General features: G+C 39.7%; 2 protein-coding genes across 2 annotated transcripts; both read left to right on the top strand.

Moving 5' to 3' along the window:
* Window positions 1–906: 906 nt before the first annotated feature.
* trabd (TraB domain containing) lies at window positions 907–8,245 on the top strand. The gene is made up of 10 exons (XM_040025140.1): window positions 907–1,000; window positions 1,552–1,592; window positions 1,846–1,900; window positions 2,387–2,553; window positions 2,891–3,031; window positions 3,417–3,527; window positions 3,627–3,766; window positions 4,583–4,755; window positions 6,027–6,123; window positions 6,240–8,245. The coding sequence occupies exons 2-10, from the start codon at window positions 1,569–1,571 to the stop codon at window positions 6,409–6,411; spliced, it is 1,080 nt and encodes a 359-aa protein (XP_039881074.1). The 5' UTR covers window positions 907–1,000; window positions 1,552–1,568; the 3' UTR covers window positions 6,412–8,245.
* Window positions 8,246–8,363: 118 nt separating this feature from the next.
* On the top strand, window positions 8,364–10,999 carry selenoo1 (selenoprotein O1). Its single transcript, XM_040025131.1, has 6 exons — window positions 8,364–9,071; window positions 9,322–9,525; window positions 9,613–9,790; window positions 10,020–10,150; window positions 10,301–10,578; window positions 10,752–10,999. The coding sequence occupies exons 1-6, from the start codon at window positions 8,518–8,520 to the stop codon at window positions 10,922–10,924; spliced, it is 1,518 nt and encodes a 505-aa protein (XP_039881065.1). The 5' UTR covers window positions 8,364–8,517; the 3' UTR covers window positions 10,925–10,999.
* Window positions 11,000–13,092: the final 2,093 nt, after the last annotated feature.

Here is a 13,092-nt window from a genome sequence, read left to right as displayed (position 1 = left end):
TAATTACTGCCATTTCACAATTGCATAAGAACACGATTCTTAACTATACTTGGACGCCATTTGAAAGTACAGCAGACAGCAGACTCCCCATTGAAAGCGTGACTTTGTAAAAACAAAGTAGAACTGTAATACTGCTTAGTGAAACTAATGCCAGATATGTTTTGATGCTGTAAAAAAAAGGCAGTTACAGTGATGTGTTCTTTTTGAAGACTTTAATAGCAGCTCTGAGATGAAGGGAGCTGGACTCACTGGTAAAATATGACCTTTTGTGTTCTGTTGGCTTCTTGAGGAAGTGTCTAATGTGAAGTGAATATATAGATGAGCAGGATAAGGGTTTTATAAGAATGACTAAGGTTTTCATTATCTGCTATAAACACACAGTCTATTTTTTTTGCATTTCTTGCAGCTGCATACATTAGGGTACAGAGACTAGAATAAAGGAACTGCCTGCACTGACTCAGAAACCAACAGGACATCAACTGTAGAAGACATTAGTCTCATTTTCAGGGCCTACCTAAAGAATGGGTAGACCTATGCATACCTTTTTTTTCTGGGGCATTAAAATTAAATGAAATCTTTTGTCTTGGTGATACTTCATCTCCATAGGCTAGCTCAAAATCCCCTTGTTAGAGACTACTTAAGCACACTAAATGCATCCAAAAGCACTTTAGGACGAGTAGTACTAGTGTGTGAGAGCACATTGTATCAGAGCTCTGCTTTAATATGATTTTACTGTGTTGATTTACACATTAGGACTGTTGCCCTGTGAAAACCTTTAGCAGTCCTAATGCGAGTAATCACATGGATAATATGGCTTTGGTTGTAACGTGTGAAATGTTCATAAAAAAGGATTAAAAGCGTTATCTTTATAATTAAATTCCCCAAAATGCGTCTCAACAATCAATGACTACATGTACCAGAATGCACCGCGGCTGTCAGATACAGCCTGACACTGTGCTGCTGTACTAGCGGAGAGCACTCTGGCAGAAGGGCCGACTTAGTAAGTAACAGGTCTTTCTTTTTATAGACAACTATCGCGTATAGTATCTTATATCTCGTATTTCAGATTCGCATTTATTTAAAAAAAAAAATCCTCTTCTTTAAATTCCTCTAATTAGACCAGATTCCTGGCGGACTTGTTAGCCCACATTAGCTTGAGTAAAGGTAGCTAGCCAAAACGAAGAGCCCTCGGTAACTACACGTTCAGTATTTAGCAGCTCTACACCTGGAAGTAAGGTATTGCACGTTAGACCTTCCACCGACTAGGCGCTTCTTCCTTTACTGCGCAGTTGTTCTAATCTTACTGATAATGCTCTCGTTTTAGATAACGGTGCCTCTTTGATTTAATTCTCTGAAATCAGCGGCAGCAACTACTTTAGCCAGCGTTGATCGCGTTTAAACTGCGTTTAGAGAAGTCGGCAGCTGTTGTCGTTACACATAAAGCAACGTCAGCAGTCAGTGAGGCTGTGCTGTGTCTACGTTACTGTCAGTGAACGCATCACCGCTCTCTGTGTGCGCCAATGACTTCCATCTGCTCTCTGTCACATACAGCTTCCAGGGCTGCAAGCATGGACCAAGAAAACAACTCGGAGGTTGGTAAAGAAACATGTTTTATTGGTCTGGCTGAAAAATAGGGTGTTTTATCAGGTGGGAGATAGCCCTGCGTCAGCCTCTGAGTTTTTAGAGTGATGTAACATAGTCTCTGTTGTTTCTCAATTGCCACTTATGTGAAGCTGCCCCACCTTTCTTAAACTGACTTGACTTGAGCAATAAGAATAACATTTTAATCTGCTGCTGATGTAATAAGCCCACTATATTTAACTTTGTTGTTTCAATGTCTCACAGGACGATTCAGTCGGCCCTTCGGGGGACGGAATGCCGTGTCTACCTCCAGATCTTTGTGAGTTGTTTCTTTATTTTTCCTTCTAAACATATTGTGAGAACAGTATTTCATGAGACAATGTATGTAGTTCCTTATCTTTAAGGGACCACTTGTTGTGAAATATCGTCTCACATTCATAACTTTTTATTACGAATATTTGAATGAATAAAACTGAATGTAATCCGAGACCAATGAATGCATCGGTATTAGGGGGGCATTGCAACAGGCATGTCATTATTATTGAAGTAAATCTAAAATAATAATAGTAATAACTTCAAGTAGCTTTCTATTGGTACAATAGCAAGAACTCTATTTTTTGTCATTTAAATGCACGTGCTAAGGATTTTATTAGTGTATTCCTCTCAAAGGTACTTTTTAAATGTAAATTTCTACAATTTAGCATAGTGCATTATGTACCTTCCCTCACATAATATAATGGTTATAGTAAGACATAACTTTAATTGTTCTGTCAGTTTAATAAACTTTTATCCCTCTCCTGTATAGCGGATGGTGAAGCAGTGGAGTTGCTTTGGCAGTTGCGAGCCCAGCGCCGCCAGTCGTCTCCTGAACTCCCAGAGACGGTGTCTCGTCTTACTGCACCTGATGGAAGCATCTTATACCTGGTGGGCACTGCCCATTTCAGTGATAGCAGCAAAAAGGACGTAGCCACGGTGAGCCAATGAGGGGGAAAAACAAGACTGTTACAGAGCAGGAAGCCACTTGAACTCTTTTAAAATGTGATATACTGTTAATGGTAGGTGAAATTTTATGTGTAATTCTGTGTGTGTGGAGAAGCACACTCACAGAATTACATATTTAAATGTCGTTTCTTTTTATTTTCTTGTTTCGGCAAGCATAACCTCGTCTCTTTTGTTCTTTCACATTGATTTCTCTTGTGCTTGCTTCTTTCATAACTGTTCATTTGCTTTGACATTCCAGTCTTCTGCTTTCTTATTCTGTATTTGTCTCTTGATTTTTCACACCGCTGTGCTCCTTCTCCTGGTGCAGACGATCCGAGCTGTGCAGCCAGACGTGGTCGTGGTGGAGCTGTGCCAGTATAGGGTATCGATGTTGAAGATGGACGAGAATACGCTGTTAAAGGAAGCCAAAGACATCAATCTGGATAAGGTTCAGCAGGCTATCAAACAGGTCAGGATTTATGAAAGGTGTTGGTTGTGTGAAAAACAGCAGTGGTAGATGAAGAGAGGTGGAAAAGGTCATAATGAAACAAAGACAGTGGAAGTACATTTATTCCAAATAAGGCAATGATGGTCAAGTTCTGATATTTTAAACTTTGCTTCATCTATGAAATCATTGAAGTATGGTGTAAATATAGCGTTGAGTGTCACTTAAGAGTTTTGGGTTCGTTTCCTACTTTTTTGATATTTGGGATAAAACTTCTGAACTAACTTCTTTAGTTTCCTGTATTATTGTATACTTTCTTTGGGCTTGTATTACTGTCAAATTACTATGTACTTAAAGAATGACCTTGACCACTGGAAGTGGGTGTTAATTTATTTGCTCTGTTTGTCAGAATGGGGTGATGTCGGGTCTGATGCAGATTCTGCTGCTCAAAGTTTCAGCTCACATCACAGAGCAACTGGGCATGGCGCCTGGAGGAGAGTTTAGGGAGGCCTTCAAAGAGGTAACCCGTGCACACAAATGCAACATAGTGGAGAATAATTTGATTATGTATTGTTGTTTTTGTTTTGTTTGTTTAAAAACTTTTACCTTTCTCTTTTAGGCTGGCCGGGTACCTTTTTGTAAATTTCATCTCGGGGATCGGCCAATTCCTGTGACGTTCAAGAGAGCCATCGCTGCTCTCAGTCTCTGGCAGAAGGCCCGTCTGGCCTGGGGTCTTTGCTTTCTGTCAGACCCAATCAGGTATAAATTCATCGTGATCGCTTTCTGTCACACAGCGTCAACACGACTCTGTTTTAGTACCAAATATTCAGCGGACAGTGTGCATCGTTTCACAGCTTGCTCAAATACATGAATAATGCTGACGTTAGAGAAGAGTCATCATTCAGAGTTTTTGGCAAGAAGGATTATATTGCTCGCTAAATTGGTTCAGGATGGGTCAGTTTTGTGGAAACGTACAAAAGCAAAGTTGTGAAACAGAAGTTTAAATGTTAATGGTGAAATTTGTGGAAAATGGGAAAGCGATAATACCGTATTGTTTTCAGCAGTCTTTGCCTGGGGAAAAATGCAACTACAGTGTATATGTGTGAGAATCATGACTTGCTGTGTTTGTGTTTTGTGTACAACCAGGCAGTGAGCACTCACATTTTCAGAGTAACAGCAACTCTACCATTTCTTTCTAAATGATGATGTCTGTAAATCTATAAAACCATTGTGGCTTTCAGCAACTCTGAGATTAAACCTCAGAATTATAAAATGTTGGTTATGGAGACTTAAAGGAATACAAGTATGTTTTTAAAGCTTATGTTGGAGACCAACCAGGCAGTCTGATAAAGTTTATTTAAGCTTCATGCTTACTACTGTGTCAAAGTTCAGGAACTGGAATGTTGGTCTCTATACTGAAAACCTTAAATGTCAATGTTAATCCAGACTCTGCTAGTATTGCACTAAATATAATTAAGAAAATTAAATGCTTCTAAGGTTGTGTTGCATCCTATATAAAGACGTCCTGTGTCACTTCCTTTTCACTGTTAAATTGACTGCTGTGTCATGTTTCAGTAAAGAGGATGTGGAGAAGTGCAAACAGAAGGACCTGCTTGAGCAAACTATGTCAGAGATGATTGGAGAGTTTCCTGCTCTTCATAAAACCATTGTGGCTGAAAGAGACATCTACCTCACACACACTCTCCGACAGGCTACTCGCTGTGTGGAGTCCCCCCCTAATGCCCAGAGTGCGTATTACAATCCTCAAAAAGCTAGGACAATAAATTGGTTTCATCTTATGTTATTATACATTCGTTGGCCAGTTCATTAGGTACCCCTGTTCAAATGCTTGTTTACACAAAACTCTAATCTGTCAATCAGATGATAGCAACTGTATGTAGGCATGTCGACATGGGCAAAACAATCTGCTGAAGTCTAAACTAGGCATCAGAATAGGCAAGAAAGGACTTGCCATAAGGTCTAAGTGTAACTGTGGATTCTAAGTGTTTCAGAAACTGTGGAACTACTGGGATTTTCCCACATGGAAATATCTAGTGTTTACAAAGGGCCAAAAAAACAGAAAATATTCAGTGAGTGCCAGTTCTCTGGGTGAAAATATTGTGTCTTGTTGATGACAGAGGTCAGAGGAGACTGGCCAGACTGCTTTCAGCTGATTAGGAAGGAAACGCTAACTCAAATAGATATTTGTTATAATCAAATTATGTAAAAGATCATTGTTGGACACACATCAAACCTCCAAGCAGATGTGCTACTGCAGCATTATACCAAAATGCAACTGTAGCTGTCATGTCAATATGGGCCCAAATCTCAGAGGAATGTTTCCAGCACCCTAGAAAATCTGTGCCGTGAAGAATTAAGGCAGTTCTGAAGTCAAAAGAGGGTTCAACTGTGTTTAACTAATGAATTGGCCAGTTTTAAAGTCTCTCTTTCATTCTTATATGGGTGTTAATTCCTTTTTTCCAGCCACTTATAAAATACTTTTTTGTCCGTTTAGTTTGTGGTTTAAAAAACATTGCTCAATATAATTGAAACTAAAGAGTCAAAACTTTATTTTAGCTGTTAAGTACTGTGCACATAGCTGTCATCAGATATGTGGCTCAATTGTTGTGAAATCAGCTGACCAGTGATGTCGGTGTGGTTTTAATGTGGTGCAGACATTTAATGGAAATGCTTAGTCATTTTTTGTAACAGTAAGTCATTCTCTTCTGTTTTTGCTGAATAAACTTAGAAACTAAATCTGTATTCATTGTGAAACTACAAAAGAGGTTATGGATGTTGTAGTTTGACAGTAACTTCTATGTTTTGCAGTAGTGAGAAGTTTCTGAACACTTAAACAAGAGAAAGCTTTGCAAATTCGGAGATCATTTCCCTGGAATAGTTGTGTTATTTTTAAATGTAAAAGTGGAGATGTACTCAGTTCCCCCAAATAACCAATTCTTTTATGCATCAACATTTCCGAGTGTAGACATTGTTTATGCTATCATTGTTCTTTTTGTAGAAGTGCCTGCTGTGGTGGTGGGAGTCGTAGGGATGGGTCACGTCCCTGGCATAGAACGAAACTGGGACAAGCAGCTTAATATTAATGAAATCATGAGGTATGTTTCGCATATTGTTTGTACGCAGTAAATTACACCATAAATCCATAAACATAATCCTTTTGTGTTTGATTTGGCATTTCAACCGTAACTCTGTGTGTCTCTGTCTTCCCTAGTGTCGCACCTCCCTCACGCGTTGGCTGGGTGTTGTGCGCTGTCATAAAGGGCGTCATGATGGGAATGCTGGGATATGCCTGTTATCGTGTCGGTGGAAGTTTAGGTAGAGCCCTGCTGTCTTTACCTCCAGTCCGATCTTTACTGGAGACACTGCGGCCTCTTCCTGCTTGACCCAACTGGTCTTCTCTAAGCCATCTGTGAAACAGAATTATGATCTATTAAAACAATGCATCCATCACCAATGGCCTTAAAATCAGGTGTCAGGTGAGGCTGGAGGAAGAGGGTTCACCAGCCCATATTGTGAACTAACAAGGACCTAATGGGGTTCAGAGCTCCCCACTTTATAATGATGTCTCTGTAGACACAACAGGGCTGTACTGCCAAAGAAACCATGACAGTACTCTTGAGTACCTTGCATATTTTGTGCAAATTCATGCATATATATATGTTTTTTTTTGTTTGTTTGTTTTATGGTAAGATTCACAAAGGCCAATAGTTCATTTTGAGTATATTTATATTTTCCACACCATTCCTTCAAAGGACTCATGCACACGTTTTCTTTTTCATTATTATTATTTGATTAGCATCCTGATCATCAGGTTCACTGTTACTCACAGGCCCTGATATAGTGGGGGATTGTTCTGGGAGCATGCTGTTTCTTTAGTCCTTCTTCATATAGTGCCGACCAGTATTGTTGGTAATTGGCTTGTTTCAAGTTCAGCACTTTATTAGAGACTGATAACATTTTTGTTCTGTACATGCAGTCTGGGAGAGGGGAAAAAAAATTACAACTATGTTAAAAAAGTGGAAAAATACAATATATAGTTATTGTATAGACTGGCCCACATATGTATGTAAGGAATACATGAAAATTATGTGAATCAGACTGAGCGTCATTCTCCTAATTCTCAATACGTTTTTAAAGCATTAGACAAACTTCACTGATTTCTCCTGTGCATCGTCCTGCCAACATCAACAAGACAAGTGCCTCATATTGGAGCTGCAGAAATGTGTGTGGTTATCTTACACGTGCAAAGGTTCAACGCAAGATTAAAGAGGATGTCTTTATGATATTACATGATCTGCCTATTTTCTAAATACTAAAAAGTTTGTGTTGACTTGGTTGCAGCTCAAATGATACCATACACCCATTTATGTCATTACCCATGCATACAGAACAGGTTTATATATGCCTCAGGAAGAGCAGTGCATCATCTATCAACTTCTAGAGTTGTTTATACCTCCAGTTTGGGGCCCTCTCACACAAATATATGCATTATATACAGAAAGTTGTCTCTAAAAACCATCACAAGGAAACATCCTAATATTCAGTGTGCCAACTGTACTTTTGGAATATATGCATTATTATTTCCCAGTCTGAGATAAACTCATGGACCGAAATGCTGAAAATTACAAAACATGTTTCTTTCTCTCAAATGAACCATCATGTTTTTAATGACTGTTGTTTTTTATCTTCTATGAAGGAAACTGAGCCGGTCAGATTTGGGAGATAAAGCCTTATTCTGTTATCACTGCTGCCTTTGAGTCTTACATTGCCCAACACTGAGCTGTATCCCTTGCAGAGCTTCTTACTGAGTTTGTAATCACTGGCTACATGACCTTCCCTTGAAATATGAGATGTCCCATTAATAATAATCGAGTAGTCTAAACTGTACAGACATTAATTTCAAGGTAAAGTTAGACAAGTTAATTTCCTTTTATAATCCCAATAAACGAATATGAAAGATTAACTTGAACTTGAAATCATAACTGGACAACTTGCAAGCTTTCCATATTTTGGATAATTCATATAAAGTCCAACCTCTGCAGCATCTCCTCTGTGTGTCTCCCATTTCCTGTAGGAATCCTTGTATTTCTTGTAACATTTTCTTCCTCAGCGTGTTGTACTGCCATTGATGTAAACACATAAACACACCAAACAGTGAGATTTAGAAATGGAATTTATAAACATTTTAAGTAAAGGAAAAATATATTTGTCTCAAAACTGTTGTAGTCCTGTCGTTTTAATTTTATGCAAATGATTTTTTTTTAAATTTAATTAATTTTGATAATTTATGAGAAAAAATATTTTAAACCTAAATAACTCTATTCGGTCAATGCAGTTCCGTATTTTCTGTTTGTTTCCGATCGGACGAATACTGTCGTTACACCGTATCTCACAAACATCCGCTGTACCTTGCAGGATTATGAAAGCGTGACTAGTGAATACTTTTTAACTGCGCCAGCGGATAGACGCAGACAGATGGCCTGGTTTGCATGGCTTATTTAGGACCTAGGCTGGGACCGTCACGCGTCTTTCTTTCCGGTGTGTCCGCCTTAAGACTCGTCTCCACTGCCGGGATGGACGATATGGGTCTGGCCATGAGTCGTTCTTCGCTGGAGCGGCTCGAATTTGACAACGTCGCCCTCAAGAAACTTCCCCTGGATCCATCCGAGGAGCAGGGGGTGCGGCAGGTGAAGGGAGCGTGTTTCTCCCGGGTGACACCACAACCGCTGACCAAGCCTCGGTTCGTGGCCGTGTCCCACCAAGCTCAGGCACTGCTGGGGCTGGACGGAGAGGAGGTCGTGAACGATCCTCTCGGGCCAGAATATCTCAGCGGATCCAAAGTCATGCCAGGATCTGAACCCGCCGCTCACTGCTACTGCGGACATCAGTTCGGACAATTCGCCGGACAGCTGGGCGATGGGGCGGCCTGTTACCTGGGAGAGGTGAAGGTTCCGTCTGGCCAAGATCCCGAACTTCTCCGAGAAAACCCGAGTGGCCGGTGGGAGATTCAGGTGAAAGGAGCTGGGCTGACCCCGTACTCCAGGTACAAGGGGTTGCTTTCATTGTCAGTTTGAGTGGGCTTTGCAAGATTATGTTTAATTTATTTATTAGGTTAAGAATAAATGTGGCTTAATCTATTTTTATAACTCCACCAGAGAGATTAAAACATGAAAAATACTTTGATTCTCTGTTTTAACAGAGCATATGTGATTGAAGAAAGGCAATATTTGGCAATCAGATGCACCTTTTTTGCTGAGCATTGGAAAAAAAAAAGTCCTTTTTCTCTTCCACAGACAAGCTGATGGCCGTAAGGTCCTGCGTTCCAGTATAAGAGAGTTCCTGTGCAGCGAGGCGATGTTCTTCCTGGGAGTGCCCACCACCAGAGCAGGCTCTGTAGTCACTTCCGACAGCAGGGTCATACGTGATGTGTACTACAACGGGCACGCTCGCCACGAAAGATGTTCTGTGGTCCTCCGCATTGCTCCTACCTTCATCAGGTGGGTGCACATTACCTGACCTACTTACTCATATTGAGTTTCTATTTGTGTTTAAATGGGATTTGTTTGTGTTCACGGCCTGAGCAGGTTTGGATCTTTTGAGATCTTCAAGCCCGCCGATGAGTTCACAGGTCGCCAGGGTCCCAGCTATGGGCGCGATGAGATCCGAGGTCAAATGATGGATTATGTCATTGAGATGTTCTACCCTGAGATCCAACAGAACTACCCAGATCGGGTGGAGAGGAACGTAGCTTTCTTTCGAGAGGTCAGAGCATGAGTTACACTCTCACCTGTCAGCGTGTAGAGACAGTGAAATGTTGCAGCAAATCAAAAATTGTTATGTATTCAAGATTTTCTTAGCACTGTAGGCCTGTGCTAACTTTGATAACATTTTTTATCTGATCCATAGAAAGAAGTTATGATGTAATATGCTCAGGGCTGTTCTCAGATTTTAGAGACCTGATGGGATTGCTGTCATCTCTTCCTGTATGTAGGTGGTGCTTCGTACAGCTCGACTTGTGGCTCAGTGGCAGTGCGTGGGATTCTGCCACGGTGTCCTGAACACGGACAATATGAGCATCCTGGGACTCACGCTGGACTATGGTCCATACGGCTTCATGGACAGGTCAGTGTTTAACTGTATGCATTTTAAATATTCCTGTCACACATGTTACCATCATACTCATTAGGTTAGAGTCACGGAGTCGGAGTGAAGCCATAATTGTAATACATTAATTATAACACATTAGGTTTGAGCGCTTGTTATTTCTCTCAGATTTGATCCAGATTTTATTTGTAATGCCTCGGACAACTCTGGACGATACTCCTACCAAGCCCAGCCAGCTATCTGTAGGTGGAACCTCGGAAAGCTAGCAGAGGCTCTTGCTCCAGAGTTGCCACCAGACCGGGCTGAGGCTGTACTGGAGGAGTACCTGGATCTTTATAACCGTTTCTACTTGGAGAACATGAGGAAGAAGCTGGGTTTGCTGAAGAAGGAGGACCCTGAGGACGAGATCCTGATCACCAAACTGCTTCAGACAATGCACAACACAGGTGGGACTATTTTGTGTACTGCTTAGAAAGAGAGTTTGATGTGACGAAACATTTAATCTAGTGACAGACTGAGAGTCTAAGAATGCGTGCATACGGCACTGCATGTGAAACAGGAAAAATATTTAATGATGGATTCAACATTGTAATAACATTTTTCTGCCTCCCTTCTGCAGGTGCTGACTTCACCAACACCTTCCGTAGCTTGAGTCTGATTTCTTGTCCCACTGAGGAAAATAGCGAGGGAGAAGAGGACTCTGTCAAGAAAGCCACAGACCTCTTGATTGAGCAGTGCGCCTCCCTAGAGGAGCTCAAGGCTGCCAACAAGCCCACGATGGATCCACGGTGAGCTAGCTAATAGTTATACCGCTACACACACACAAGCCCAGCGTGTTACGCATCATGGCCAAATTCACTTATATTTTTACTTAAAACTATTAGAATAGAAATAATGACTGTGCCTGTGGTGATAATTAGTGTGAATGCTTGAAAAGCATTCACAGTATTGTTCTTCTAATCTTTATTAGTGTGAATGCTTGAAAAGCATTCACAGTATTGTTCTTCTAATCTTTATTATTATATTTTATTCTGTATTCCGTACGTTTTTTGAAAGCCTACTCCTTCAAAACCGTTCAACTTAGAAAAGTCATTCAAACACCGTTAGATTCCTATTCTTTTGGACATGACTGCTTCTATTTTTCTCATTTTTAACATTTACATTTTTAATTTTATTCAACTTTATTCAACAAAAATTTCCCATGTATTTCAATGGGGAGACCCTTCAAATCCTCATTCAACTTACTCATTTTTAAACTCTTACTACTTCCACATACGTTGAGATAGAGCCACCATTCAAACTTTAAAATGAAGACAAGACATTCAACTATTCAACTTGTATTTATCTTTTCAATATCTATTATACTTTTTCTTCAGTTCCAGTTTAAGTTTCATGATGTTTTTTCACTCGTTTCAGAGTTTATAATGGGTGTGTATGGGACGGAATGTTGGGGCTAGAGTGAGGCAGCTCAACTGCTAGAGTGAGAGGAGCAAAAAAATTAATCTTAAAATCTTTTTTAAAACTGCTGCTGTGTCCACAGCGTTTGCTCTACAGGTATGATTTTACCCTCAAAACGTAGCCATCGCTGTCCTCTTTCATCCAATTTGTTTACTATTGTACTAGGTGTTATGGTTCTTTCATAAATGTCACCAATGCACAGCCTCCTCCCTCCAACTCTTCCATAGACTCTAATGTTAAAATGGCTCAGAAGGTTCGTTTGAAAATCAGAAGAGCATGGTGTCTTTACACTGTCACCACGTCCATATAATAAACTCCACAGGCATGAAAACTGAGAATTCCGTAGACTGGACATTGCTGCCGCTCACGGTGAAAGAATTTCGTCAATACGACCTATACTTTTCATTTGGGAGCAATTTGTTTCGGCCTGACTTTTCTGTTCATTTTAAGCAGCAAAAGTGAGGCGCATGTCTGTGTACGTGTGTATGGAGCCATTGGGTGCAGTCACTATAGCAACCAGGCTCAAATCTGCCTGCTTAACGAGCTCTACCTGCCACTGTGCCAAGATTCATCTTAAACACTTCTCTTTCAACTGCTGCTGTGTCCACAGTGTTAAAGCCATCATTTTACCCTCAAAATGTTGCCATTATTGTTCTCTTTCCAACATCTTGTCTTTCAAAGCTCAGACATTTAAACTTTTTAAACTGTGTGGATCAAAGTGGAGGGATCACATTTTAGTCATTCAGTGATTCAAAGAATATGACCTTTTAATATTCATTCAGATGTTTTCTGACTCTAAATGTTCTTTTCTCATTTCTTAGGGTTTTCTAATTTACATTTAAAACATTTTCAGCTTTTTTCCAACTTCTTCTTCTGTGTAACCTTCAGCTTTTAGCAGTTCAGCACCTTTGTTTTCAGGTTAAATTTGTTTTTTTTTTTTTTTTTTTAATTTCATTCAATATTTTTAACTCAAAATTCAGCAATTAATTCATTTCAGTGCATACATTCAGATTCAAGCATTCACACTGCAGTTTCTTCAGAAAATGCACTTTCTAGTTATTAGTGTGAATGCTTGAAAAGCATTCACAGTATTGTTCTTCTAATCTTTATTAGTGTGAATGCTTGAAAAGCATTCACAGTATTGTTCTTCTAATCTTTATTATTATTATTTCCTATTCCGTACGTTTTTCGCCGATTATCTCCTTCAAAACCGTTCAACTTAGAAAAACCATTCAAACACCATTAGATTCCTCTTCTTTTGGAATGGTGTGCTTCTATTTTTCTCATTTTTAACATTTATATTTTTAATTTTATTTAACTTTTTTCAACAAAAATTTCCCATGTATTTCAATGGGGAGACCCTTCAAATTCTCATTCAACTCACTCATTTTTAAACTCTTACTACCTCCACATACATTGACATAGAGCCACCATTCAAACTTTAAAACGAAGACAAGACATTCAACTATATAATAGATATTGGAAAAGATAAATACAATTGA

Source organism: Simochromis diagramma, unplaced genomic scaffold (genome assembly GCF_900408965.1).
Source record: "Simochromis diagramma unplaced genomic scaffold, fSimDia1.1 OVJJ01000293.1, whole genome shotgun sequence".
NCBI lineage: Eukaryota > Metazoa > Chordata > Actinopteri > Cichliformes > Cichlidae > Simochromis > Simochromis diagramma.
The sequence above is the reverse complement of the archived record's forward strand: the minus strand, read 5'-3'. Positions and strand labels throughout refer to the sequence as shown.